This window comes from Paralichthys olivaceus, chromosome 16 (assembly GCF_024713975.1).
Source record: "Paralichthys olivaceus isolate ysfri-2021 chromosome 16, ASM2471397v2, whole genome shotgun sequence".
Classification (NCBI taxonomy): domain Eukaryota; kingdom Metazoa; phylum Chordata; class Actinopteri; order Pleuronectiformes; family Paralichthyidae; genus Paralichthys; species Paralichthys olivaceus.
This window is the reverse complement of record NC_091108.1, coordinates 16,896,235-16,918,467: the sequence shown is the minus strand read 5'-3', so window position 1 is coordinate 16,918,467 and position 22,233 is coordinate 16,896,235. Positions and strand designations below refer to the sequence as shown.

General features: G+C 39.6%; 3 protein-coding genes across 5 annotated transcripts; 2 read left to right on the top strand and 1 right to left on the bottom strand.

Moving 5' to 3' along the window:
- The first annotated feature begins 221 nt into the window (after positions 1-221).
- LOC109641952 (acyl-CoA-binding domain-containing protein 5A-like) lies at positions 222-6,919 on the top strand. Of its 2 annotated transcripts, XM_069511832.1 has the most exons (14): positions 222-324; positions 569-687; positions 1,161-1,284; positions 1,441-1,513; positions 1,886-2,036; positions 2,207-2,245; positions 2,655-2,867; positions 4,126-4,341; positions 4,775-4,869; positions 4,968-5,151; positions 5,267-5,481; positions 5,695-5,745; positions 5,891-6,006; positions 6,123-6,919. In XM_069511832.1, exons 2-14 carry the CDS (start codon positions 585-587, stop codon positions 6,133-6,135), a joined length of 1,593 nt encoding a protein of 530 aa, XP_069367933.1. In that variant the 5' UTR covers positions 222-324; positions 569-584; the 3' UTR covers positions 6,136-6,919. The 2 variants fall into 2 exon arrangements, with proteins under 2 accessions (XP_069367933.1, XP_019962120.1); XM_020106561.2 differs by lacking the exons at positions 2,207-2,245; positions 2,655-2,867.
- A 545-nt stretch (positions 6,920-7,464) lies between these two features.
- Positions 7,465-16,762, top strand: yme1l1b (YME1-like 1b). Of its 2 annotated transcripts, none has more exons than XM_020112189.2 (18): positions 7,465-7,654; positions 8,420-8,551; positions 8,921-9,098; positions 9,269-9,367; positions 9,547-9,656; positions 10,045-10,195; positions 10,287-10,370; positions 10,721-10,894; positions 11,037-11,189; positions 11,319-11,451; positions 12,383-12,445; positions 12,628-12,740; positions 12,949-13,104; positions 13,731-13,882; positions 13,984-14,110; positions 14,266-14,339; positions 14,448-14,534; positions 14,627-16,762. In XM_020112189.2, exons 1-18 carry the CDS (start codon positions 7,622-7,624, stop codon positions 14,768-14,770), a joined length of 2,163 nt encoding a protein of 720 aa, XP_019967748.2. In that variant the 5' UTR covers positions 7,465-7,621; the 3' UTR covers positions 14,771-16,762. The 2 variants fall into 2 exon arrangements, with proteins under 2 accessions (XP_019967748.2, XP_019967756.2); XM_020112197.2 differs by having other exon boundaries at positions 7,478-7,654; positions 10,742-10,894.
- Positions 16,521-20,665, bottom strand: LOC109646430 (patched domain-containing protein 3). Its single transcript, XM_020112179.2, has 4 exons — positions 19,722-20,665; positions 19,512-19,633; positions 19,222-19,367; positions 16,521-18,359 (listed from the first exon to the last, which is right to left on the bottom strand). The coding sequence occupies exons 1-4, from the start codon at positions 20,439-20,441 to the stop codon at positions 16,843-16,845; spliced, it is 2,505 nt and encodes an 834-aa protein (XP_019967738.2). The 5' UTR covers positions 20,442-20,665; the 3' UTR covers positions 16,521-16,842.
- Positions 20,666-22,233: the final 1,568 nt, after the last annotated feature.

Below are 22,233 nucleotides of genomic sequence, written 5' to 3'. Positions count from 1 at the left end.
GACAAGCACGCGTCCCTGTCTCAACCACATTTTGTAATTTGCATACAGCCTCCTCTTTAAATAGACTCAACAAAAAATCTCCGAACACTACATTTCCCATGCACCCTTGCTGTTAAAAGCCCCACCGAGAGGGTTTTGTGGGATTTGTAGGAGGAAGCACAGAGCGTAACCACACCTTATCTTGAGTTTTACGCAACAATAAAACTACATTTCCCAGATGTGCCAATAATCATCCGCAAAGTGTTTGGCTCATCCTTGACCGGACTCAGGGCTGTGCTGCTGCATATTGCAAATAATATTACACCGGCTAATATGAACTTAATGGTGAGTCTCTAATAAATCAACCATAGAGAGAATATTTCTGATAAAAAGCACAGTGTGTTATCACCGGACAGACATGAGCTCGTTTAAAATATCCGTTTTATTCCATATGTCTTAGACCGAAGGAGAAACACTCTTCCTCCATGTAGCAATGACAAGTGGCCCAAGTAGTGTTGAAGTGTCCATCTGTGAATTCTTCATAAATTGCGTTTATATTTCCATGAATGTTGTGAAATTCCCGATGAAGATGTGAGGACTGCTCCATGTCATCCTCCCTGGAGCTCAGCATGGCGCAGGAGGACAGACGCAGCCTGGAGGCGAAATTTGCTGCTGCAGTTAAAGTGATGCGGAGTTTACCCGAAGAAGGTGAGAACTTATTCTGTGAGTGGACATGATGTGCTGCACAGTGTGTAGACTGTGTGTGTAAACACTGCAGGTGACTGACCTACATGCAGGGCGCTTTAAGAGCTGTCAGTGTTGGCTGAGCCTCCATTCATGAAGCTGCCTTAAGAGCTTTATGAATAAAGGAGTAGAGGATGAGAGCTGGTCTAATAACAACTGCTGTAGCTCAGTTCATTGCATTTTCAAGCAGACCTACACATTAAAAATCATAATGATATAAACAATAAAACCAAATTTGATGTAGCATGGTAACAAGAGTAATTTGTATGTGTTAACTTTAATAGTGTATTTACATATATTCCCTTGCACTAGTGATCCCTTTTTTATCTATTTACTGTTTTTTTATTGTTGATCTCTTTGGTATGTCTGCACAGAAATAACAAATAAAAATCCTTGACTGCTTAAAACCTTTATAATCCGCTTCCTTCCTTCTTCAGGTCCTTTCCAGCCATCTGACGACATGATGCTGATGTTCTATAGTTATTACAAACAGGCAACCTCGGGGCCTTGCAACATCCCAAGACCTAGTGGCTTCTGGGACACTGGGGGAAAAGCTAAATGGCAAGTTTATTGTATGTTTTTTTAATGCACATGAAAAACCACTGTTGTGGCTAACTGCAGTATAGGATGCAGAAATGAATGGATGTCAAAGTATTCAATCAAGGTCTCACTTTCTTCTTAGTGTTTGAATGTTGAACTATGACTTTGTGTTGCCAGGGATGCATGGAGCGCTTTAGGAAACATGACAAAGGAGGGAGCCATGAAGAATTATGTGGAGGACATCCAGCTGGTAAGTCATTTCTGGGAAAACTAAGCCTGAATGGAAGGAACTCGCATTATAATAAATGCACAGGCATCATAGATTTTTTTGCATGTAAAGAAAAATGTGTGTTTGCAATAGCAAAGAACTCTCTTTCTTTCTCCAGTTATACTTTGTGTTTCGTCTATTAAGAAAATGTTGACAAACATAGTAAATATTATATTTGCTAAACATTTGTGTCTAATACAGATTCAGCATGGAGTTTATATATTGTATAGAGTCGAGAAATGCAAATATCTGAATAATTGAATCTAATTAACTTGTTTTCTTGTTACTTACACCTATTTATACAATAGCATGCGTCATACTCTCATACTCCGTTTTAACCCATTTGCTGTCAAGATTTTGGAGACAATCCCGATCTCAGACGAAGTATCCGACTTGGTTCAGAAGCTTGGCAACTTCTACATTGAGATAGATGGAGGAGTGGAAGAAGCTGAAGAAAATGAAGTGGACAGGAGACCCTTCACCAGGCCTTTTGCAAAACACGCAGGTAATGACATATGATCCGAGACACTGGAGGCATGTCAAAGGAAAACAACAACACAATCCAGGAGGGCCACTGCTGCTCGAGATGTGCTTCTGCTTTTCATCTCTCTTTCTCAGTCACAGATTTTTTTTTTATTGTCCCTGAGCTTGTCTTACATGTCTTTTTGTCACTAGATGAGCTGATCAAACCCTTTAAGAAACCAACCATGGAAGGCAAGTCTTGTGGTTTTTCACTGTAGCTGTACAGTTGGTAGACCGCTCCGTATGGCCCCAGACTGAAAAAGCTTATTTTGAATTGACAGGGCTGCTTTCATTCCCATTTTATTTGACTGACCAAGGGCATCGTGATATTCAGGCTGAATTTAGAGTAATGCAAATACACTGTAGATGTTAGTCGGGTGAAAGTTTTGTGTACAGTCTGTAATATATTTGCTCTAAGGCTTGTTTTGTGGTTAGTTTGTGTGTTAGTTTGTTGGCTATGTAACGCTCTTTGTGGTAGAGATGTAGTGTGTTGAACCAGTGACTTGTCGCGTGTGTATTCGTGTTTGCTTTATGTAGATATGCATTGTGCAATATATTCTTTGATACAGAGTTAATTGAGCATGTTTCCCTCACTGTTCAGGCTATGGGGATCTGTGGGATGATATACAGAACCTCCAGAAAACAGACAGTTTTTATGGCGTAAGTGTCAGTAGCACGGAGGAGCAGGGAAGTCAAGAAAATAGTGAAATGGAGAGAAAAGAGGAAAGTAGTGATGGGAAGAGGAGTGAGGACGAGGAGAGTGGGGATGAAGAAGACAATACAGAAGAGGACAAGGAGGAAGAGGAGAAAAGAGGTACCGTCAGTAGTTCTGTGCTGTAAAGTAGTGTGTTTGTGTGTGTTATGTTATAGGGGTTGCACACATCAAGCCAACAGAGGGCATGATTTAAAGGGTAAGGTGAAATGACAGATTTGGCCCACACTGTCACGCTGTCATCCGGCTCACATACTGCATGGAATGATGGCACTTCGACGGTCCGCGCCTGTTTTCCAAATCTGGGCGAGAACTAAGCCATAGCAATACTGCATGTGGCCCGATTCTGTTTCATGCTATTCGGGCCATATTCACCATTTACCACCTGGGCCAATTTAGATTCACATCCAGATTACACCTTGCCAAGAGCACCGCATGTTTGCCAAAAAAAAAGGCCCATTGTGATATTTTGGCCACATTCGCTTTTTAACAAGTGGGCCTTACTTACATTTTGTCCAGGCCACAGGAAGGCCAGTAATTCTGTGACATTGCCTGAAGTGACCCACATTCATATGTTATTTGGGATGCCTTATTGACTCTCTGTAACACACTGCCTGAGCGTCCAATTCATCCATTAAAATGATCATGATATATTATGCTGTGCTGACATTGTGAAAATATTTCTGATATATATCTAATATCTTGTAATGACATTTTCAGATACCTAAGTAGTTTAAAACAATTAAAAAACAATGTCAAATTATTCCAAGGTACATAACCTTGGAATAATTTGACATTGTTTTTTTCTGAGGGGGTCCCCTGAATATTTTCTTGGCCAATGTGTGGGTGTTTTATCTTGTAAGGGGTCCTTTACTAAGAAACAATTGAGAATCTCTGCACTAGTGTCCCAAATGTGTATCAATATGAAGCTGAAAGTAGTCCCTGTGTGTCATGAGTTATGTAGCCTGTAAAAATGTGTGTTTGACCTGTTATTAACCTGAAATGCTCTGCAATTAATGCTTTGTTCAAATGGCACAGATTAATTATGCACACTCATTTCTATGCTAAACTCTTGGGTGTATCTCCATATCTCCATTTATCTCACATTCTGCTTGTCTGTTTTTAGTTTAAAGAGGAAGAAAAGCATGAGCACATTTTGCACTAGTTTCTACCGCCCTTGGAGTTATTTTTAGGGTGCGAGAAATATTTGGTTCCTTTTAAAGTCACTGAACGTGATGAGGTGATATGTGATGATGACAAGAGAATTTAAAAGAGATTCAGGTTGAGAGCACATGACAGCACACTCAACACTTTTGTTATTCTTTGTCATAACCTCTCTCTCTTTCTCGCCTTGTCTCAGTCTGGAATCCTGATCCACGGCTGCTGATGGTAGATGACAAGAGGTGGAGGTCTGACACCAGAGGCTCCAGCAGCAGCGTGGAACCCAGTGTGTCCTCCTTCACTAACGGGACACACAGCTCGCTCAACAGCGAGGTGGAGGAGGAGGAACTGGCCTGTTCCATCGAGCCCAGTGTTCAGTATAACCCTTATGTGCACTTTAATGGACATCTGAGTGGTAAGATTGCAAATATAATGCAAAACATTATGTATTTGATTGTGTTCAGTTATGAAAAGCGAAACATTTGATTGCACATATTTAAAAACAAATGATTATTCTGAAAATCTGAAATACGTAAGAGTAAAGTAAAACATCTAATAATGTTTGTAACGTTACGCTCTACTGTGCATCTAAATAGGGATAAGTAAATTAAAAAATTTGAGGAAAACTTATGTCCACAATTAATGGCATGGAGAATCCAGGTTCAGGCACTCAGAGTGACAAACACAGAGACAACGTGTGATTATCTGCAGTCACTACACCTGAAGTGAGTTTTTTACATGTATTCCCTTCCAGGAGCACCAGAGGTTTGTGGGATTCCAGTTGCGCTCCTGCCAACTCTTTCTTTCAGGGATAACTAAATGTTGAATTTCTGTTTTGCACCTTTCAGATCATAGTGATGCTGTTCCTGAGAAGAACCACCGATCCACAGACTCTGATAATGAGGAGTTCTGTGACTCAATGGAGCATTTAGCCATGGAAGAGGTGTGCTATCATCAAAGGTTTACACAAACATGAATCCAAGAAGGTCTGTCCAATTGATGGTAATCAATTTTTGGTGTGTGGTCATTTTTCTCCTACAGGTGTTGACATCAAAAGTTTCAACACCTGGATCGAGAGCTGCCTCCGTGAAGCAAAACGATCTCTGGTTTGAGAGCAACACTACGCTGAATGGAGGAGAGGATCAAGCAGTAATAAGAGATTCCTACTTTAAAGACGGGATTAGTACGAGTCAACACAGCAGCTCCTTATCAAGAAGAGGGAGAGGTGACTCTTTACTCACACTGTATCTCTAATTTACCTTTCCGGTGTGTGTATTTAGCTCCCTCTCCTAAGTATTTAATAAGATACATCAGATCATTTTCATCCATTCTGACCCCAGTTTCAGGTTCTCATTCATTGAGGGCGACATGCAGCTGTGTGCAGTGTGTTGGTGCAGATGCTGCCAGCTGTTGCATGCCACAGAGCAGATTTCCTGTTGCTGCTTCGAGGGGAAACCTCAACGAGCAAATAGCTGCAGCTCTCTTCAGGCTGCAGCGTGACATGGCCAATGTGTTGCACCGGCTACAGGCTCTGGAGATGATCACTGTGTCACAGGTGAAAGTTCATTGAGACTGATGGGGATAAAGACATTATGATTTCTTCATCACAGCAGCTTTTTTCCATGTTTATAAATATGGAAAAAAAACAAATTTCACATAGCTCTTCATTATTTTTCCTTCAAACACCTCTGTGTTGAAATTTAATACAGATATAACAGTCTCCCTGACAATTTATTAGATTTGTTTTGATGAATTTCTCTATTTTCAGTCAAGATCATCGTCCCCAAGGCAGGAGGACTCTCTAACAGTGGCACGAAAGGTCCTTAAACACCCTTTTTTCAAAGTTTATTTGATTTTTATTTCATTTAAAAAATGTTGTCTGTTTTCATTGTGTAATTTTCTGACTAATTACTTTTTAACAGGAAATAAACAGTCCCTTTAACACAGGTTCTCTGTTTGTATAGGTCCTGAGACCGTCCTGGTGGCCTTTTCACGTCTCTCCACTCACAGTGGTGTTGACTGCTATCTGGCCTCTGATTGCCCACTGGCTTTTCCAACTTTACTTGATGCGGAAGAGGAGGTGAACAAAATTCTATCAAAAAAGACACTCAATGTCTAGAGTCACTGATGTTTATTTATTTTTATGACCTCCCTCCACATAACTGAAACTCTGTTTCACTTTTTCGTCTCTTAAAGGAGAATCCCCTGACTGTCTGACAACCACCAGCATCAGAAACATGAACCTGGGATGAAATAGTTTCTTGTCTTGTAGCTTTTTAAAAGTCACCAACAGAAAATGTGATGAGACAACAGTAGAGATGAAGAGGCTACCTTAGATAAATGAATGGTGAGAAAGGCATTGCTCTATGTAGCATAACTATGGAGACTGTGAGGACTTCTAAAGAAGGGAAGGTTAATGCATTATAAATGCAGGCACATTTTCAATGTAATAGTTAGCTTAGCATTAGCTGCTCTTAGTTATAACTCACAAAATTTCAACTTTTAATAGACACTTGATGATACACTTTGATGATCATATGTTTCACTGTTGACCTTAAGTAATAAGAGTGTTGCACCATTGTAATCACCAGTAATTTATGGTACATTTCTTTGTTTGTCAAATATTTTCTTTTCCCTGATAATTATTGACTTCAGCCTTTTATACTGATGGACTGACAATGTTGAAATATTTCAGGGGAATTTTCTTTGAGACCAAATAGGCATTTAAGCTGAAATATATGGTTATTTATGTGTAAAAGTAAATGTTGGTTTTACAGCTTAAGTGAAACTGCAGTAAAAGTTGGACAGAGTACAGACAAATCATATACTGCATCAATATATTAGATAACCATTCTTGTTTTTTGTCAGCTGTACAGTGGAAATGAAGGGGGATGTTCAATAAAAACAAAGTTACAGTGCTTTCAAATATACAATGGTAAAACATCAGTATATGAAGCACATTTGACATGCAATAAATACCCTTATGAAGCATATTCAATCCAGTGATTCTTTTATTTTTGATGCCCGGAGCCCATCAAAAAGCAGACTTTTAATCTTAACTGAAAAGCTTTCAGAGCTTTTGAAAAGGAATATTTGCTGCATGCTAAATTGTCTGTCAATCACTGCTGTTTTTTACTCCTACTAAAATCTAGGTTTTAAATACAAAGAGAAAATGAGTTGATCCCACTTTAGACTACTGTGAATTAGCAAGCAATATTACTTTGGAAAAAATGCAAAGGATTGCATTTTGTAACTTCAATTGTTCTTTAAATAGATTTCATACTTCATTTAAATTGTATACTATTTTAGTTTATTAGATATGAAGATACTGAACTTAAGCTTCTTTGTTGGATGTGTGGAGTAAATCTTTAGTTTTTTTGTTCTGTCCTCTTGTTTTGTTTATCATACAGGTTATATAAGTAGTATATATTTAGACATTTAATTACATATTATTATTATAATACTGTAATGACCGAGGCTTGATAAGCGGAACCTCATCCAGCTCCTGAGAAGGGGGAACAGATTTTAACAGGGACAGAAAGTTTGTCACAACACCGTCATATCCGGTTTATCTTGAGCTGTCAAGTGGTCTGCGACTGAAAGTTAAAGCGAAACAAACACGGACTCGAACTCTCGGGGACAGCGGAGTCAACTCCTTCAGTTCAGCGGCCGTCTGCTCCCGCTGGGAATCGAACATGTTCTCTCTGTCAATGACGGTCCAACCACAGGTTAGACAGCGACGGACCGAGCTAACGTTAGCATTGTTGTTGTTTTGGTCCTGTCTCATTTAGCCGAGCCTGCTAGCATGCTAAGTTAACATTAGCCCTTTTACTTGTGACTGAGATAGCTGTGGACCTTTCGTTTGGGTTTAGCCATGTGAAGCGAGTGTACATGTAAGTTAGCATGAACACTTAGCTACTGTGTGGGCCGTGGAGCTGACCGGAGCTAACTCAGGATATAACCTTTAGTTAGTGCTCTGCTGAACGCTCAGTGTCCTTAGCTGCCAGAAGGGAAACTGCGTCAGCGACAGACATGTTAGAGGACTCGTCATATTCTTATAAATCAGCAGTTTACACAGATTATCCGTAGATAAATGCTAATCACATGTATCTACCACCTACTTTTCTCTTATTTAGTACATAACAAGAAGCTTGATTTAGATCATGGAGACTAAATGACTCCTGCTAGCTGGTGTACTTTACCTATGGCCACTGTCAGCCTGAGATAGATAGATAGATAGAGACAGAATGAGTTATTTTATTGTATAACAGATCTATGTGTGTATGGAGTCAGTCCAAATAGTCATTACCATAAGAGATGGACAGTGCAACATTATTATTTCTGCAAGAGTGCTAAACTGTAAAAAAGCTACTGCTAGATTTAAAGAAGTACTAAATTAAACTGCATGCAACCTAAGCTATAACCTGGGCTACCTGGGATCTGAGTTAATATGGTAGCATGTATGACAGTGGTCATGTTAACATTCTTCACAGGTGACGGTGCCTCTCAGCCACCTCATCAACGTCCTTCACTCCCTGAAGAGCTCAGTGGGAAGCAGTAGCAGCTCCACCTGCAACTCAAGGAAACACAAGGAGCATGCCTCAGACTCACAACATTGCACAGAGGTACGCACCAGCAGGACAATATCAGACTATGTTGTAATGATCCACGTGTTTGTGGGAGGTTTTTCGAATTCATTTATATTTTTATTGACAGGATAGGGTATTAGAAACACCTCTGACCACAATGCAGCACAATTCAACACCTCCACCACTAGCCATGACCTCAGTATTAAAATAGATAGATAGATAGAGAGAGGCACTCTATTGATCCCAACTTGGGAAATTATTGCATCACAGCCGTCAAGGGAATTGCACATAGAGCAAATAACAAAAGGCTATCAAATGTAGTTATTCATTTAGATTGTGTAGGTGCAGTGTTCAACTTTGCAAAGAATAAAACTCACACATGTCTGTCCTGTACTTTTTGTTCAGCCTGTGTGGAACCTGCGGGAGCTCGGATTATCCGACCTGGGAACACAGCAGCTGGATGAGCTTGTGAATGGTGTGTTACCACGCTTGAGTAGGCTGGAAGCACCGCTTCCACTTGGCATTCAGGCAGCCTGGAGGACCTCCCATCTCTCTTCACACTCCTTTTTCTACAACAAGCATGGTGAGGATGTTTGTATTTGTTTTAAACCAGCCTCCCACGCCTAGACCTGTTCCTGTGCTGACTTTGGTCAAGCTTGGTGTAAAACTGCACTGATGTTTCCGCCATGTTGTCAGTGAATGCTGGATGCAACTTGATCAGTAAACATAAAAGCACTTTCTCTCTGTTTCCAGGGTTTTCATGTAGTCCAACTCCAATGGCAGCCCAGGTTTTATCCAGGCAGCAGCTTTCACCTCTTGAGTCTGTGTTCCGAGAGCTACAACCATGGCCAGGTATAATACATATTCCAGTTTCCTGTCAATATCATCTCTGCCTATTTTATCATTGTAAATTTAACCTGTAAAAGTAAATATATTTGTAACATTTCCAATAATTTAATAAAGTTATATACAGTAGAAATATAGTTGTTTTTAAACTGCTAATACATCTTATATTTACTTTATATTGAAAGTGTTGGTCCAGAGCAGGGGCTTTAAAACTTTAAGGACCAAAACCAGACGACTGCAGTCAATATATGAGCGCCCCCTGGAAACTGAGGGGTTTACACCCTCTTTTATGAAGGTAGGTACTTAGGGATTTGTTCACACACTTAGTGCTTTTAGGGAAATAATTTATAAATTAGACTTTTACGGATAAAAAATATGAGGACAAGGTTCAAAATTGGTTTTCTGACTCATTTGTCATGAAAAGGCCTGCAAGTCCACAACTGAAATAGCTGGGTTTCTTTTTTCTTAGTTAACTTGGCAAATGCTATACAGTTATACAGGTGAAAGTACTGAAGTCACAGGTGAGGTTTTTCTGCAAGAACAACAGCTATATTTGCAGAAATTAAAAAATACAGACAGATGCAGATGCACCTTAAGTCTCCAGTGCGATCCCCATCATTGTGAAAGTGTAATAAAAGCGAGTATTCTGACTGTGTGACTACTCGTGTGTAATTGTGCTGCAGGGTTTCCTTTCCCGTGACAAGGGGATTGAAGTGGAAAGTTTAGACAGCCTCACAAAGAACAACAACGTCCCAGATGGACAACAGGAGTCTTTCAAGAGGGGCTTCGCTGAGGGTTTCCTGAAAGCTCAAGCCTTGACACAGCGCACGCAAGGCAAATCTTAAATCACCCATATTAATTTCATCATACAGGTTACATTATAACACAGCAGTGATGTTTTCATGCTACTTTTCCAATTGTTCAGACTCTCTGAGGAGGACTCGTCTCATCCTGCTGGTGCTGCTTCTTGTTGGGCTGTATGGTATCTCCAAGACCCCGTTCCTATCGGGTAAAGGCTCCTTTTCTCCTCTGAAGCTGCTTGTCAAACACTGATTGGTTGGATTTGTGCATGTAGCAAGCAAAACCTTGGAAAATTCAACTTGGATGTTAAAAAATATTAGCTGTTATACTGCTCAGAAAAAGGCTTGCATTGACTGGATACAGGTTTGAAATATTAACAACATGCAAGTTAATTGCACAAAAAATATTTGCAAAAGCTTTAAAGCACTAATATATACAATTAGATGTCACTATTTGATAACTCTTAACAAAAGGCTGTGTTTGGGCGCGCTCGAGAGTACGTTCATTAACCAAGCCATGCAGTGTGATTTCGAACTTTAATCTAACCATTTTGGACAGTGCGGTTCCGAACCACATCAGGCCTGGACTCTGCAGTGGACCCGGTTCAGATGAAAAACGTGACCTTTGAACATGTCAAAGGTGTAGAAGAGGCTAAGAATGAACTACAGGACGTGGTGGAGTTCCTGAAAAACCCACAGAAGTTCACAGCTTTGGGAGGAAAGCTGCCAAAAGGTAGAGTTGCTTCTGTGTATTTTAAGTTAAATGGAAAGCTAAATGAATTACAGCAAGTCTATAATATCTTATCATCTGATGTGGTTACAGAACAATGCTTCTCAACGTTCAGGTTTCTCCTCATCTCCTCTTTGTACTTTAGGTGTTCTACTTGTCGGTCCTCCAGGGACTGGTAAGACCCTGCTGGCCAGAGCGGTGGCCGGAGAGGCAGATGTGCCATTCTATTATGCCTCTGGGTCAGAGTTTGATGAGATGTTCGTTGGAGTGGGAGCAAGCCGCATCCGGAACCTTTTTAGTGAGTTTACTCCTTTTCATTTTAACAACAAAATGTGTCTTTTCCTTTCTCATTTTTGTTCTCACAGGCCAATTGAATATTAATGTTGCTCTCCTAACACAAGAGTATTGTACAACATATTTTTTCTAGGGGAGGGTAAAGCCAATGCTCCTTGTGTGATCTTCATTGATGAGCTGGACAGTGTTGGTGGGAAAAGGATTGAGTCTCCCATGCACCCCTACTCCAGACAGACTATCAACCAACTACTCGCTGAGATGGATGGGTACAATTATTGCATTTCTTATACTTCAGTTATATTGTATAGTGATTTAGGAATTATTGAATTTTAGATTGTGAATTTAAAAGATTTATAAAAGTGCATGTTCTCACTGGGAATGTGATGGGTTTGTGAAAAAATAATAAGAGAAGAACTAGATGTTAAGTGATGAAACTATACTTTCTACTTAACGTATCTTAGTTGTGAATACTTACCAGTATAGCTACTAAATTACTTTAAGGTTCAGTGTGTAAGATTTAGGTGAAAGGGATTTTTGGCAGAAATTGAATATAAAATAATTCTATTGATGTTTTCACTGGTGTGTTTCATCTAAATTGTATGAATTGTTGTTTTATTAGAATGGGCCCTTTATATTTAAAAACTTTATATTTACATGAAGGGGGTCCTCTCTGTGGAGGCCACCATGTTTTTTTACTGTCGTCCAAACTGGACAAACTAAAATCTTTGGAGTTTTCATAACAACTGAAGTTCACTGCAGGTTCTCTTTCATGTTTGGAAGGGAAGGGTTAGATGAGGAGTATTCAGCTGCAACATGAAACTTCACCTCTAGATGTCACTGAATTCTACCTTTAACCATCTTATGTTACTTTTTACATATTGGCTAATGAAAAAAAATGAAAGTAATTGTGGGAACTGTAGCAATTAAGAAAAGATCATGTAAACAATTTTGTTAAATTTGAACATTTTAAGAAAGAAACCATCTACAGGTAAAAAGTAACCACTATGGCAAATCCATTAAATGAATACATGACAATCAAAGTACTTGCAGTACAATGCAGTCAGCTATTCAGATAATAATGAACCATCTTTAATCACAAGTACATGCAGTACTGTACATAATAGTACACCAAGTGTTGCAAGAGAAAAGTTTTGAATTACTGACACTAATGTGAATGCATTCTCTGACACTTACTAGGTTTAAACCAAACGAAGGTGTGATCATCATTGGAGCAACAAACTTCCCAGAGGCTTTGGATAAGTATGTTCACCTCAGTGTCTCTTGAGATAAAATGTCAAAGCTTACCCTGCACTTGTAGAAAGGTCAAAGTCTACAACTGTCAGAGTCACAGTTCTCAATAACAAAGAATGAACTACAGCTTTGAGTTATATGCTGGTACAGGATCAGTATTTTTCCCAACAAGCGTATCTCCTTTTTCTCAGCGCCCTGGTCCGCCCAGGACGTTTTGACATGCAGGTGACTGTCCCCAAACCAGATGTGAAAGGACGCACAGAGATTCTCAACTGGTACCTGAAGAAGATTAAAGTAGATCCAGGTGTGAAATAAGCAAATAATATAAGCCAAAATATATTTTACTCAAATGTGTAATTATAGTACTGTTGACATCAAAGGCTTAACATTTAAAGATATTTATTAGATATTTGCTCTGATTCTGTAAAACATAATAACAAAGTCTGATTCCCAGAATAAGCAGGTTTAGACAACTGTGAGAGCTGTGTGAGTGTTGTGTTTTGTCTGTGCAGCTATTGAGGCCAATATTATTGCCCGGGGCACGGTGGGCTTCTCGGGCGCTGACCTGGAGAATCTGGTCAACCAGGCGGCCCTGAAGGCAGCAGTGGATGGCAAAGACATGGTCTCTATGAAGGAGTTGGAGTTTGCTAAAGACAAAATCCTCATGGGTGAGAAACTCTTTGCCAGTTAGTTCAGACGAGCAGCACCACTTTTTCTTTCAGTGTTTTTTGCATAGTGTTAGCTTACTTTTTTGTACCTTCGCTGTCTTCCTCTTTATCTGTTTGACACTTAATGTTTGTTGTCCCTGTCCTTGCGCAAGGAAGCACCAAAAATTACTTTATTTCCGCTGGTGCATGGTGTCATTTCTGCAGAGGAATAGGATCCACAAACATTAATGAACCCTCATTAATATGTCAATGAGGGAGCACAGAGATGTGCCCATCACTCAGATGGCTCCTGGAGGGATATTGCAGAATTTTGTTAAAGATGAGGCATCTGTTTGAAACTATGGAACAACCTCAATGGATGGATTTTGCATGCAAAGAAGTGCGCACAAGCCCAAAGTGTTGCTCCTGGAGGAAACAATTCAGTGCTAAACCATTTTGTTTGTGTTTCCTCTTTACCTTTTTCCTGGTTCTCAGTGCGACACCTATCGTTTAAAGAAAGCCTGCACCGAGTCGCCACGCCTCAAGTATAAAAATGAAAGGCTTTGTGTCGATGTCAAAGCAACATGCAATGACCAATCCATTAAGCATAACCACTTCTTTAACCCTTCTGTTCTCTTTACTTTAAGGCCCTGAGAGGAGGAGTGCAGAAATAGACCAGAAGAATAAGCGCATCACAGCGTTCCATGAATCAGGCCATGCAATCGTTGCTTACTACACCAAAGATGCCATGCCAATCAACAAGGCTACTATCATGCCCAGGGGCCCAAGTCTGGGACATGTAAGGAAGCCTGGAGCTTGTATTTTTCTTACATTTTAACACTGCATGTTTGACTTTGAAACCATTTCCGGTGCAAAATCTTTTATCATTTTTCTCTCCAGGTGTCAATGCTTCCAGAGAATGATCGCTGGAGTGAGACTCGCTCTCAGTTACTGGCCCAGATGGACGTCAGTATGGGTGGACGTGTAGCAGAGGAGATTATATTTGGCCAGGAGAACATCACAACAGGTAAGAAATGTATTTTAATAAAATGTTTTGGTTCAAAGGGTAAAAAATGCCCAAAAAATAGTCAAAGTTTTTCCTGGAGGAAAATGTGTGCAGCAGGATGAATTTTGAAAAAGGCAGGATAAGTAGTTATATACATGTCATGTCTTCCTGTACAGGAGCATCAAGTGACTTTGACAGTGCGACCAAGATCGCTAAGATGATGGTGACCAGATTTGGAATGAGTGAAAAGGTACGCGACTAAACAGAAACATAAAAAGGAAAGACTGTTTACATTATATTCAGTTTTTGATAGAATTGAACATTTATTAGTGCATTGACTTACCTCTTTGTCTCCCAGTTGGGTGTGATGACCTACACTGACGTGACACGGCAGAGCCCAGAGACACAAGCTGCTGTGGAGCAAGAAGTCAGGCTGTTACTGAAGGTCAAAATCTGTCATAGAGTAACTCAATATGAAAAACCATCTCGGCTCCTGTAGTAATATTTCTAAGTGTCTTTTCTCTTGCTTTACTGCAGGAGTCGTACGAGCGTGCTAAAGCCCTGCTGAAGTCTCACGCCAAGGAGCACAAGAACCTGGCGGATGCTCTGCTCATGTATGAAACACTGGATGCCAAAGATATCCAGCTGGTCCTGGAGGGCAAGGCCCTGGATGCGAGATGAAAGCAGCAAGGATAGCAACAATCGCAGGGAAGCAACAGGGAAGGGGGTCATATTTACAAGCTCAGGCATTAAGGAGGGAGGAATGGACTCAGTTCTTGAGCAATGAACCAGAGAAGTAAGAAGTCTTCATGTGGGACACTTTCATCTCTTCATGCTGTCTGTCACCTTCATGGAATCTTATCAATATTCCCAGAAAGTTTTTTAGTTTGAAATTCAAACATGACTTTCTTGTGTTCAGAGGTAAGCAGATGTATGAAGCACACGTTCATTGTATGAGAAGGTCAAATGTCCAATTTTAAGGATGTTGCTCAGGTCACTTTATCAGCTGGTGTAAGGAAATACTACAATATGTAAATATGCACCGAAAAAAGTCTATGGATTTATAATTTGGTAAAATTCTGTTCAGCAAGGTCTATACAGCTTCTCATGTCAGTGGGAAATGCTGAGCAGCAAATACCACTATTCCAAAAAGCTACTTTAAAGCAACACCATATAACTTACTGAGCAACAGCGCCCTCTACAGCCACATGTGGTGAGTATGTGGTATGTATGTGGGCTCTGTCCAAGAGATTATGTTGAGGAAAGCACAAAGTCTAACAACTGAACGGTGGATAATCCTCATGATCCCCAGTTTCAGGAACCAGAAGAGCTGCCCCTGTAACAAATACACCAAACTCTGTTCAGAGTTCTTATTATTGGAGATAAATGCTCTTTTTTAATGACCTTTAAGTCTTTTCAGCGGATCTACAGTTCAGCATTACTCTTGAACTTGCTGGGCCTGATTCTGGCTGTTTAAGTTGTGACTATCAGTCACTTACACAATCCCCACAGGAGGTAGTACCTGCTCATCAGAGTTACATAGAGCAAGACCAAACTTTCAGGGAGAGGATGAGTGGGAATGAAAATGAAAATGTGAAGCTGATATATAAGGTACAAGTTACATAAGTTACATAGTGTTGCTTTAACTCAGTTGATTAATGTCAGGCTGTATCTCCTACTTTAGCTTGTTTAATTCTCAAGTTAGTACCTAGAATTGTGACTTTTCCATCAAGTCCATAGTGTCTGGGATGTTTGACAAGATCATACATACATTCTCCTGTCCTCCTCTTTCCCTCTGCTCCCTGTTGCTGAAAGGTGGCCTTTTGGAGGAATGTACTGTTAAGTGTATATTTTTTCCTTTTTGAAGTAGAAAGTGTAAAAAGAGAAAACTACAACATCACAGCACTTTGGGTAAGTGAACAAAATCGAAAACACACTTGTGCAATCTTCATGTAATTTATTTCATCCATGCTGTGTATTCAGATCGAACAGAAACTGCTGCTCTAAAAAGCTTTCAAGAAATACATGCTGCACTTAGTTAGAGATAGAGCATCGGGATTGGATTCTTTAGGATTTTATACTTGATGTTGGCCTAATTTATCAAAAAACTCTGAGTCTCAGTGGGGTTGGCCAGTTCTATCAGTCACAGTATTGTACATTGCTGTCTTTGAACAATGTGAAACAAACGTGAAGCTGTAATGAGTACAGATGTCCTTGATTCGAAATGTGACATTTCAACACAAGTTGTAGATAGAAACTTGGAGATATGTTTCAATTAAAATATTGAACATTTCATTTTTAATAGAATAGTTGAATCAGCAGCAGTGTAAGTCGTCCTTTATTATATGTTGCAGAGCAGGAAGTATATACAGCTGTTATCACCACCAGCATGTCATTTTATTATTTTATGTTTTGTCTTTTTTTTTTTTCAGTTTGACATTAAATATGTAACTGTTGGTGTTTTACTCAAATATAGCTATATATAGATATATACATATATCTATATATATATGTATATATCTTTGGGATGTGATGGGAACATTGTATATAGGTGTATGGTAAAGCTTTTACGCGGTGCACACTGCTCCAAATGGCTCTCTACTCTTGATGGACGAAAGTGTCTCAACATGAATGTTTGTGCAGCTGAAATAAATAAAAAGAAGCCCAAAGAAATTACAATATTACCCTCATATGTACAGAAATGATATTGCTGTCAAATCTTTTCTTACTGTAAGAATTTGAATTTCCTCAGTTCAACAACACTCACATGCTCCAAACAGTGTCAGGAATACTGGGATGAACACTAAGCCATGGATCAGCCCAAATGTAATCACAAGAAACATAACTTTGAAGAACGTCCTGAAGATGTAACTCCCAGAAAAGGACAGAGTCAACACTCCTAAAACAGTGGACACTGCTCCTTGGAGGATAGGATACCCTAATTGGGCCAAGGCATCCGTAGCTCTCTCATTGGCATCACGCTTGGAACTGGAGACGAAGGAGTAAGAAATATGTGCTGAGAAATCCACAGAGAACCCAATGCTCATGATGAGGTTGATCATGGAAATGGAGTCCAGGCTCACGCCCCACAGTGCCATAAATCCTGTCACGCCAACGATGACGGAGCCAATGGCAAACGCCACCCAAAGTGAGCATATAGGACTGGGTATCAGGACGAGTGAGATGATGAGCATCACAACCACAGCCAGCAGGAGGGTTTGAGTGGTGTTGTCCACGATGACAGTGTACTGGTCAAAGTAGATGAAAGCAGGGTGGTAGACCATGAGATCTATTGGACAATTCTCTGCTGTTGTCCTGAGGCCGGTCATAGTGTCTTCCTTTGTATTTCTGTTTCGCGTCTGAATGAAAAAGCGAGAGGCCTGAATCTCTCCGTCTGCTGTCATGTTGATGTCTTCTCCAAAGATTGGGCTGAATTGTAAGAAACGGGGCAGATTTGTTTGGAAAGCCTTTTGAGAGCTTATGTTGAGATTGATTGCATTTGCAAACTGTTGATAATATAGAAACCAAGCAAATGTACTATTGACATAGTTCAAACCTTCAAAATTTGCAATGCATGTGTTCAAAATCTTCTGTTCTTCCTCATCCCAGTATGCAAAGGGTTGTTTTATTACCACCATTGCATTGTAGTAATATTCAGAGAAATGCAGCCTTTCATTATTGTAGTAATCAATAATGTAGGAGTCATCCAAAGCCAGATTCCTGATATCCAGTCCCTCCTGTAAGTTAAAACAGCCATAGATACTAATAGCCAGATAGGCTACATATATGACATATACATGTGCTTTAGTCAGTGGGTTGGTTAGAAATGGGCCATAGAATTTCTCAAAAATGTTTCCCATGGCCTCACTTTTCTCCATGTCAGTGTTTTGATCGTAGCTCCCTCCAGCACAGCAGATATTGAAGGCTTTTGAATTCCCTTCAGGTACATCTTCTGGGACATTGGCACAGGTGAACCAGTGCTTGTTCTCCCCCTCCCTCTGACCATTCAAAGCCATACAAGCCCCCAGGAAAGTGATGTTGTACAAATAGCAGAAACAAACAGAAGTCCCAGCATAGAGGCAGAAGGACTGGACCGAGCCAAAGGGAGAGATGCAGCCCAGGAAAAGAGCCAGGGCATCGGTCAGCGTGGTGATGGTGATGGAGACGGCAGCCTCCCGGAAGGTGTTGGCCAGCCGGTCGGGGACATTGTCCTGAACGCGGGTCCTCTGCCAGCAGGAAATCATGATGAACATATCATCAATTCCAATGCCTTTAAAAAGAAGAGACAGCATTATTCAAATGGAATATATGACTTCTGATTTTTTGGTTTGTCAGCAAGATTACGCAAAACATTCTTGACCAATTCGCACCAGTGTTGGTGGAGGGGTGAGGAAGGACAGGAAGAACACTTCAAATTCTGGCTGCAGATCTGGTTAAAGGGGCAGTTACAGGAATATTTCTAACTTTCCTTCAAGGAGATATATTTTCCTGTTTTGTGCAGACCTATGTAAAAGGTTTGGAAAGTAAAAAAGCCCAAAGTCTTTGGTAAGGATAGAAGCTCTCCACAGGAAACACTGCTTCTTAAGTTCCTGAAACACAGTAGTTTGACTGATACGTCCTCATCATCATGATATCATATGACAGCCAGAGGCCAACATTTCCTGAGTGGGGCCAGCTCGTCAGTCACAGCAGACTGGACTTTAAACATTTCATATTAGTCTAATTACTGCTGTTACAGGCAGCCACTGGAACCCATTCAATTCTGACCACTATCATTATAAGTTTCCTGACTCATGGAATTTGCTTGAGTTGTATAGTCTTCCACGGTAAACATTAAGTTTTGGTCCACAGGAGCCAAATGTTTTTTTTTTCTCCCTGTGAAATCACCATTTCTAATTTAGACCCAGGTGTGTGAAATAATCAAAAGATTTTAAAGCATGGATTACTGTGACTAGACATTTCTAAATACTGCACACTAAAAGTAACTAATCTTATAACAAAGCATTTCACAAATTTCTGGTATTAATTAAAAACGACATAAAATGAAGACCATGTCAATAAATCTATGAATTAATTTTTTTACTTTACTTAGAAGTAATATTGCTTTGAGTCCTTTCGAGAGCACAACCTACCTAATATCAGGAAAGGACAGGAGGCTGCTGTCATCACAAAAGGTTGTCCGAGCAACAACAGCGTTCCAAAACCACTCAGCACAGCCAGACCAGTGGAGATCACCCCACATAATGCAACCCACACTTTTGTCCGCACATTATCCATCCTAAAGGAATCCAGGATGACAAGCAGACAGTCACTCAGTACAAAACATATGCTCTTTAAAACTTTTTCTCTATCTGGCTGAAATTAGTTGACTGTGGAATTGTTCACACTTGTAAATTCCCCAACAAACTGGTGTTTTACCAACCTCCAACATGATAGGATTGAAAAGGTGATGACGATGGTGTACGTGATGGAGAATAGGTAGATGACCGAAGATGGAGATCTGTCAAATTCCCACTGTCTTGACATCGAGGTGAAGTATGACAACTGGAAAGATTTTAAATACCTTTCAACATATATCATTTTTATTTAAAGCATATCATTAAGACGACTGCCATGTTAAACATCTACTTACCTGAATAGAAGTCGTTGGTTCAATTGCAACCAAATGTATGAAACTTTGCAGCCACAGATCTGTTTTTGATTTGTCTTCCTCTCGTAAATAGTAAAAAAGCTGAATGGCTTGAGCATTTTCAACAAGTGAAGTACCCTCGTACAATTTCACACTCCCCAGACTTAGATATAGAGGAATAATCCTAAAATCATAGTGATACCATGGATATGTCAAATTGGCAGCTTCTATATTGGTGGCAGTGTAGTCAATGATATCTAGAATAGAATTAGGGGTGCAGGATCCCATCCAGACAGCACAAACATCCACATATTCAAGTGACTGGTTGTCAAACTGCACCACCATACTCTTGATTTTAAAGTCCAACTGTAGGATTTCCTGCAGTGACTCCACTGTCAGGATATTCCCGTCGCTTGTAGCTATGAAAGTTGCATAATTCCCGTCTGTGCTCTGCCTCAAGCTTGAAAACATAGAGTCGCGTTCTGGAAAAGTTGTTTGGATGTATTTCCTCTCCTTCTTGGCTTGTCCGTCAACAGGTGTGAACTGTTCTTCGATGTTGTTGGAAATCCTGTCTCTGAGAAAGAGAAACCCGCTCCCCAGACCTGCAGAGAGAACTATGGGGGTGATCAGGAACCACCAGGGATGGGATCCGATGAAATGCCCGATCCTCTCAAAAAAGTTCAGCAGGTGTCTCTCTATGCAATCTGTGCGGCACTTGGCCATAGCTGCAGAAACGTGCTTCTTCAAAAGCTCTAATGTGGTTCTTTACTTCTGCTCCTGTCCTCAGAAACTTTAGACCAACATGAGAGGGATCTGCCTTCACGACCACCTGCATTTATTTTGCACCTGGTGCTTTTCGTTTCCTTTAAAAAGGCTCATGTTTGCATAATAACAGGGTCTGCCTTGTCTGGAATTAAAAAAGGCAGATAAGGAGCCTCCCAAAGAATGGACCTTTGGACCCTTCTCTGCACATCATTGGTTTGTTTGAGTGACATCATGTTTACGGCTCTTAGATTGGTAGATCATTGAAGCGTAGAAGAGGCTCAGAACAAAGATGTATTGTGCTTTCTAATGTGGGTCTTCATTTAGTCTTTTCAAAGTTTCTTTTTTCCTGTGCAATGACACCAATTTTCTACCTCCACCCACTTCAACTCTACCTAAAGGTGAACAGGCCAACAGTAGCAAAATAATATACATGTGTATAAAGTAAGGGCAGAACTCATAAGAGAAATACACATTAGTCAAAACATTAAAAAAAAGTAGAAAGCAGATTGGCTGTCTGCAAAAATCATTTTGCCTTTAGTAAATTCCTAGTGTAACATCCTGACGCATTATTATTTGTATGTTTACATTTAACAATAAGTTGATTCTCAATAACTTACACTAAATTGTTCATAAACCAAAAGCTTTAGTCAGTATCTTCAATGTAAAATCATATGTGGTGTTTGTTTAGTCTTCCTTTATTTTGCTTCTGTTATATACAGTCTATTATTTTATTTGAATGTGTTATATACAGTCTATTATTTCATTTTAATGTGTTATATACAGTCTTTTATTTATATACAGTCTATGATTTTATTTGAATGTGTTATATACAGTCTATTATTTTGTGTAGTGTTTGTTTAGTCCTCCTTTATTTATCTTCTGTGGATGAGAAAGTTACCTCTGCTGAGTCTCGTATCAAGATGTGGGATTAATCATTGTCAGTCATGTCAAATATAACTGTCACTTTTATCTTAATGTGATAGATACAATTGTGATGTTTATATCCTGAGAGGGGAGGATACATCATTCAGTATTTACCATGTTTCTCGTCAGACTACACAGAATCCAAGCTATTTCAGTTTCTTTGACATTTTATGCTGGAAGAGCTTAAAAGGGTGAACAAGAATTGTATATGTCAACATAACACTTTTAATGACGTTAGCAAAAAAGACAAAATAATGTAATATGATTTTATATTATGTTTTATCACACTTTCCTTTGTGTGTAGGCTTCTATCCTGTATGTTTTAGAATGTATTTTTTTTAAAATACAACTGTAGACAACAGAAGTAAGTATGTGTTGTTCTATTGTATATGCAGTCTATGAATCTACTTTTGTTTTATTTCATTTTCAAGATTCTCATTATCAAAAATAAAAATAAAGGAATACCAAACAAACACTACACAGGATATAACATAGATGATAGTGACTTAAGCTATTGGTTTATGTACCATTTAGTGTAAGTTATCAAGAATCAACCTATTGTTAAATGTAAACATACAAATAAAGATTTGTCAGGACGTTACACTGGGAATTTACTAAATGCAAAATGAAGACAGAGAAAAGACTTGGACTAATCTACTTTCCGTAAGTCTATGTGTAGAATATGTGTTTGCGTTTATATATAACTCTGAAATATCTTGTCATCACAGAATGCTGTGTGGTAAAGCAAAGACGAAACTTCTTGTCATTGAGATTCATTCCCAACTTTTTGGAGTGTGTGGAGGTTTGTGTCAGCGTGTTTTCACTG

What these genes read in the sequence shown, in the direction of transcription:
- LOC109646430 (XM_020112179.2), bottom strand. Translation starts at nt 20,441, where the DNA reads ATGGCCAAGTGCCGCACAGATTGCATAGAGAGACACCTGCTGAACTTT. An exon ending in AACCAACGACTTCTATTCAG is followed by an intron (nt 19,634 to 19,721) that starts GTAAGTAGATGT and finishes AAATCTTTCCAG; the next exon opens with TTGTCATACTTCACCTCGAT. An exon ending in CTGTCCTTTCCTGATATTAG is followed by an intron (nt 18,360 to 19,221) that starts GTAGGTTGTGCT and finishes TTCTTTTTAAAG; the next exon opens with GCATTGGAATTGATGATATG.
- LOC109641952 (XM_069511832.1), top strand. Translation starts at nt 585, where the DNA reads ATGTCATCCTCCCTGGAGCTCAGCATGGCGCAGGAGGACAGACGCAGC. An exon ending in ACTGGGGGAAAAGCTAAATG is followed by an intron (nt 1,285 to 1,440) that starts GCAAGTTTATTG and finishes TTGTGTTGCCAG; the next exon opens with GGATGCATGGAGCGCTTTAG. An exon ending in GCCTTTTGCAAAACACGCAG is followed by an intron (nt 2,037 to 2,206) that starts GTAATGACATAT and finishes TTTTGTCACTAG; the next exon opens with ATGAGCTGATCAAACCCTTT.
- yme1l1b (XM_020112189.2), top strand. Translation starts at nt 7,622, where the DNA reads ATGTTCTCTCTGTCAATGACGGTCCAACCACAG. An exon ending in ACTCACAACATTGCACAGAG is followed by an intron (nt 8,552 to 8,920) that starts GTACGCACCAGC and finishes CTTTTTGTTCAG; the next exon opens with CCTGTGTGGAACCTGCGGGA. An exon ending in GAAGATTAAAGTAGATCCAG is followed by an intron (nt 12,741 to 12,948) that starts GTGTGAAATAAG and finishes TTGTCTGTGCAG; the next exon opens with CTATTGAGGCCAATATTATT.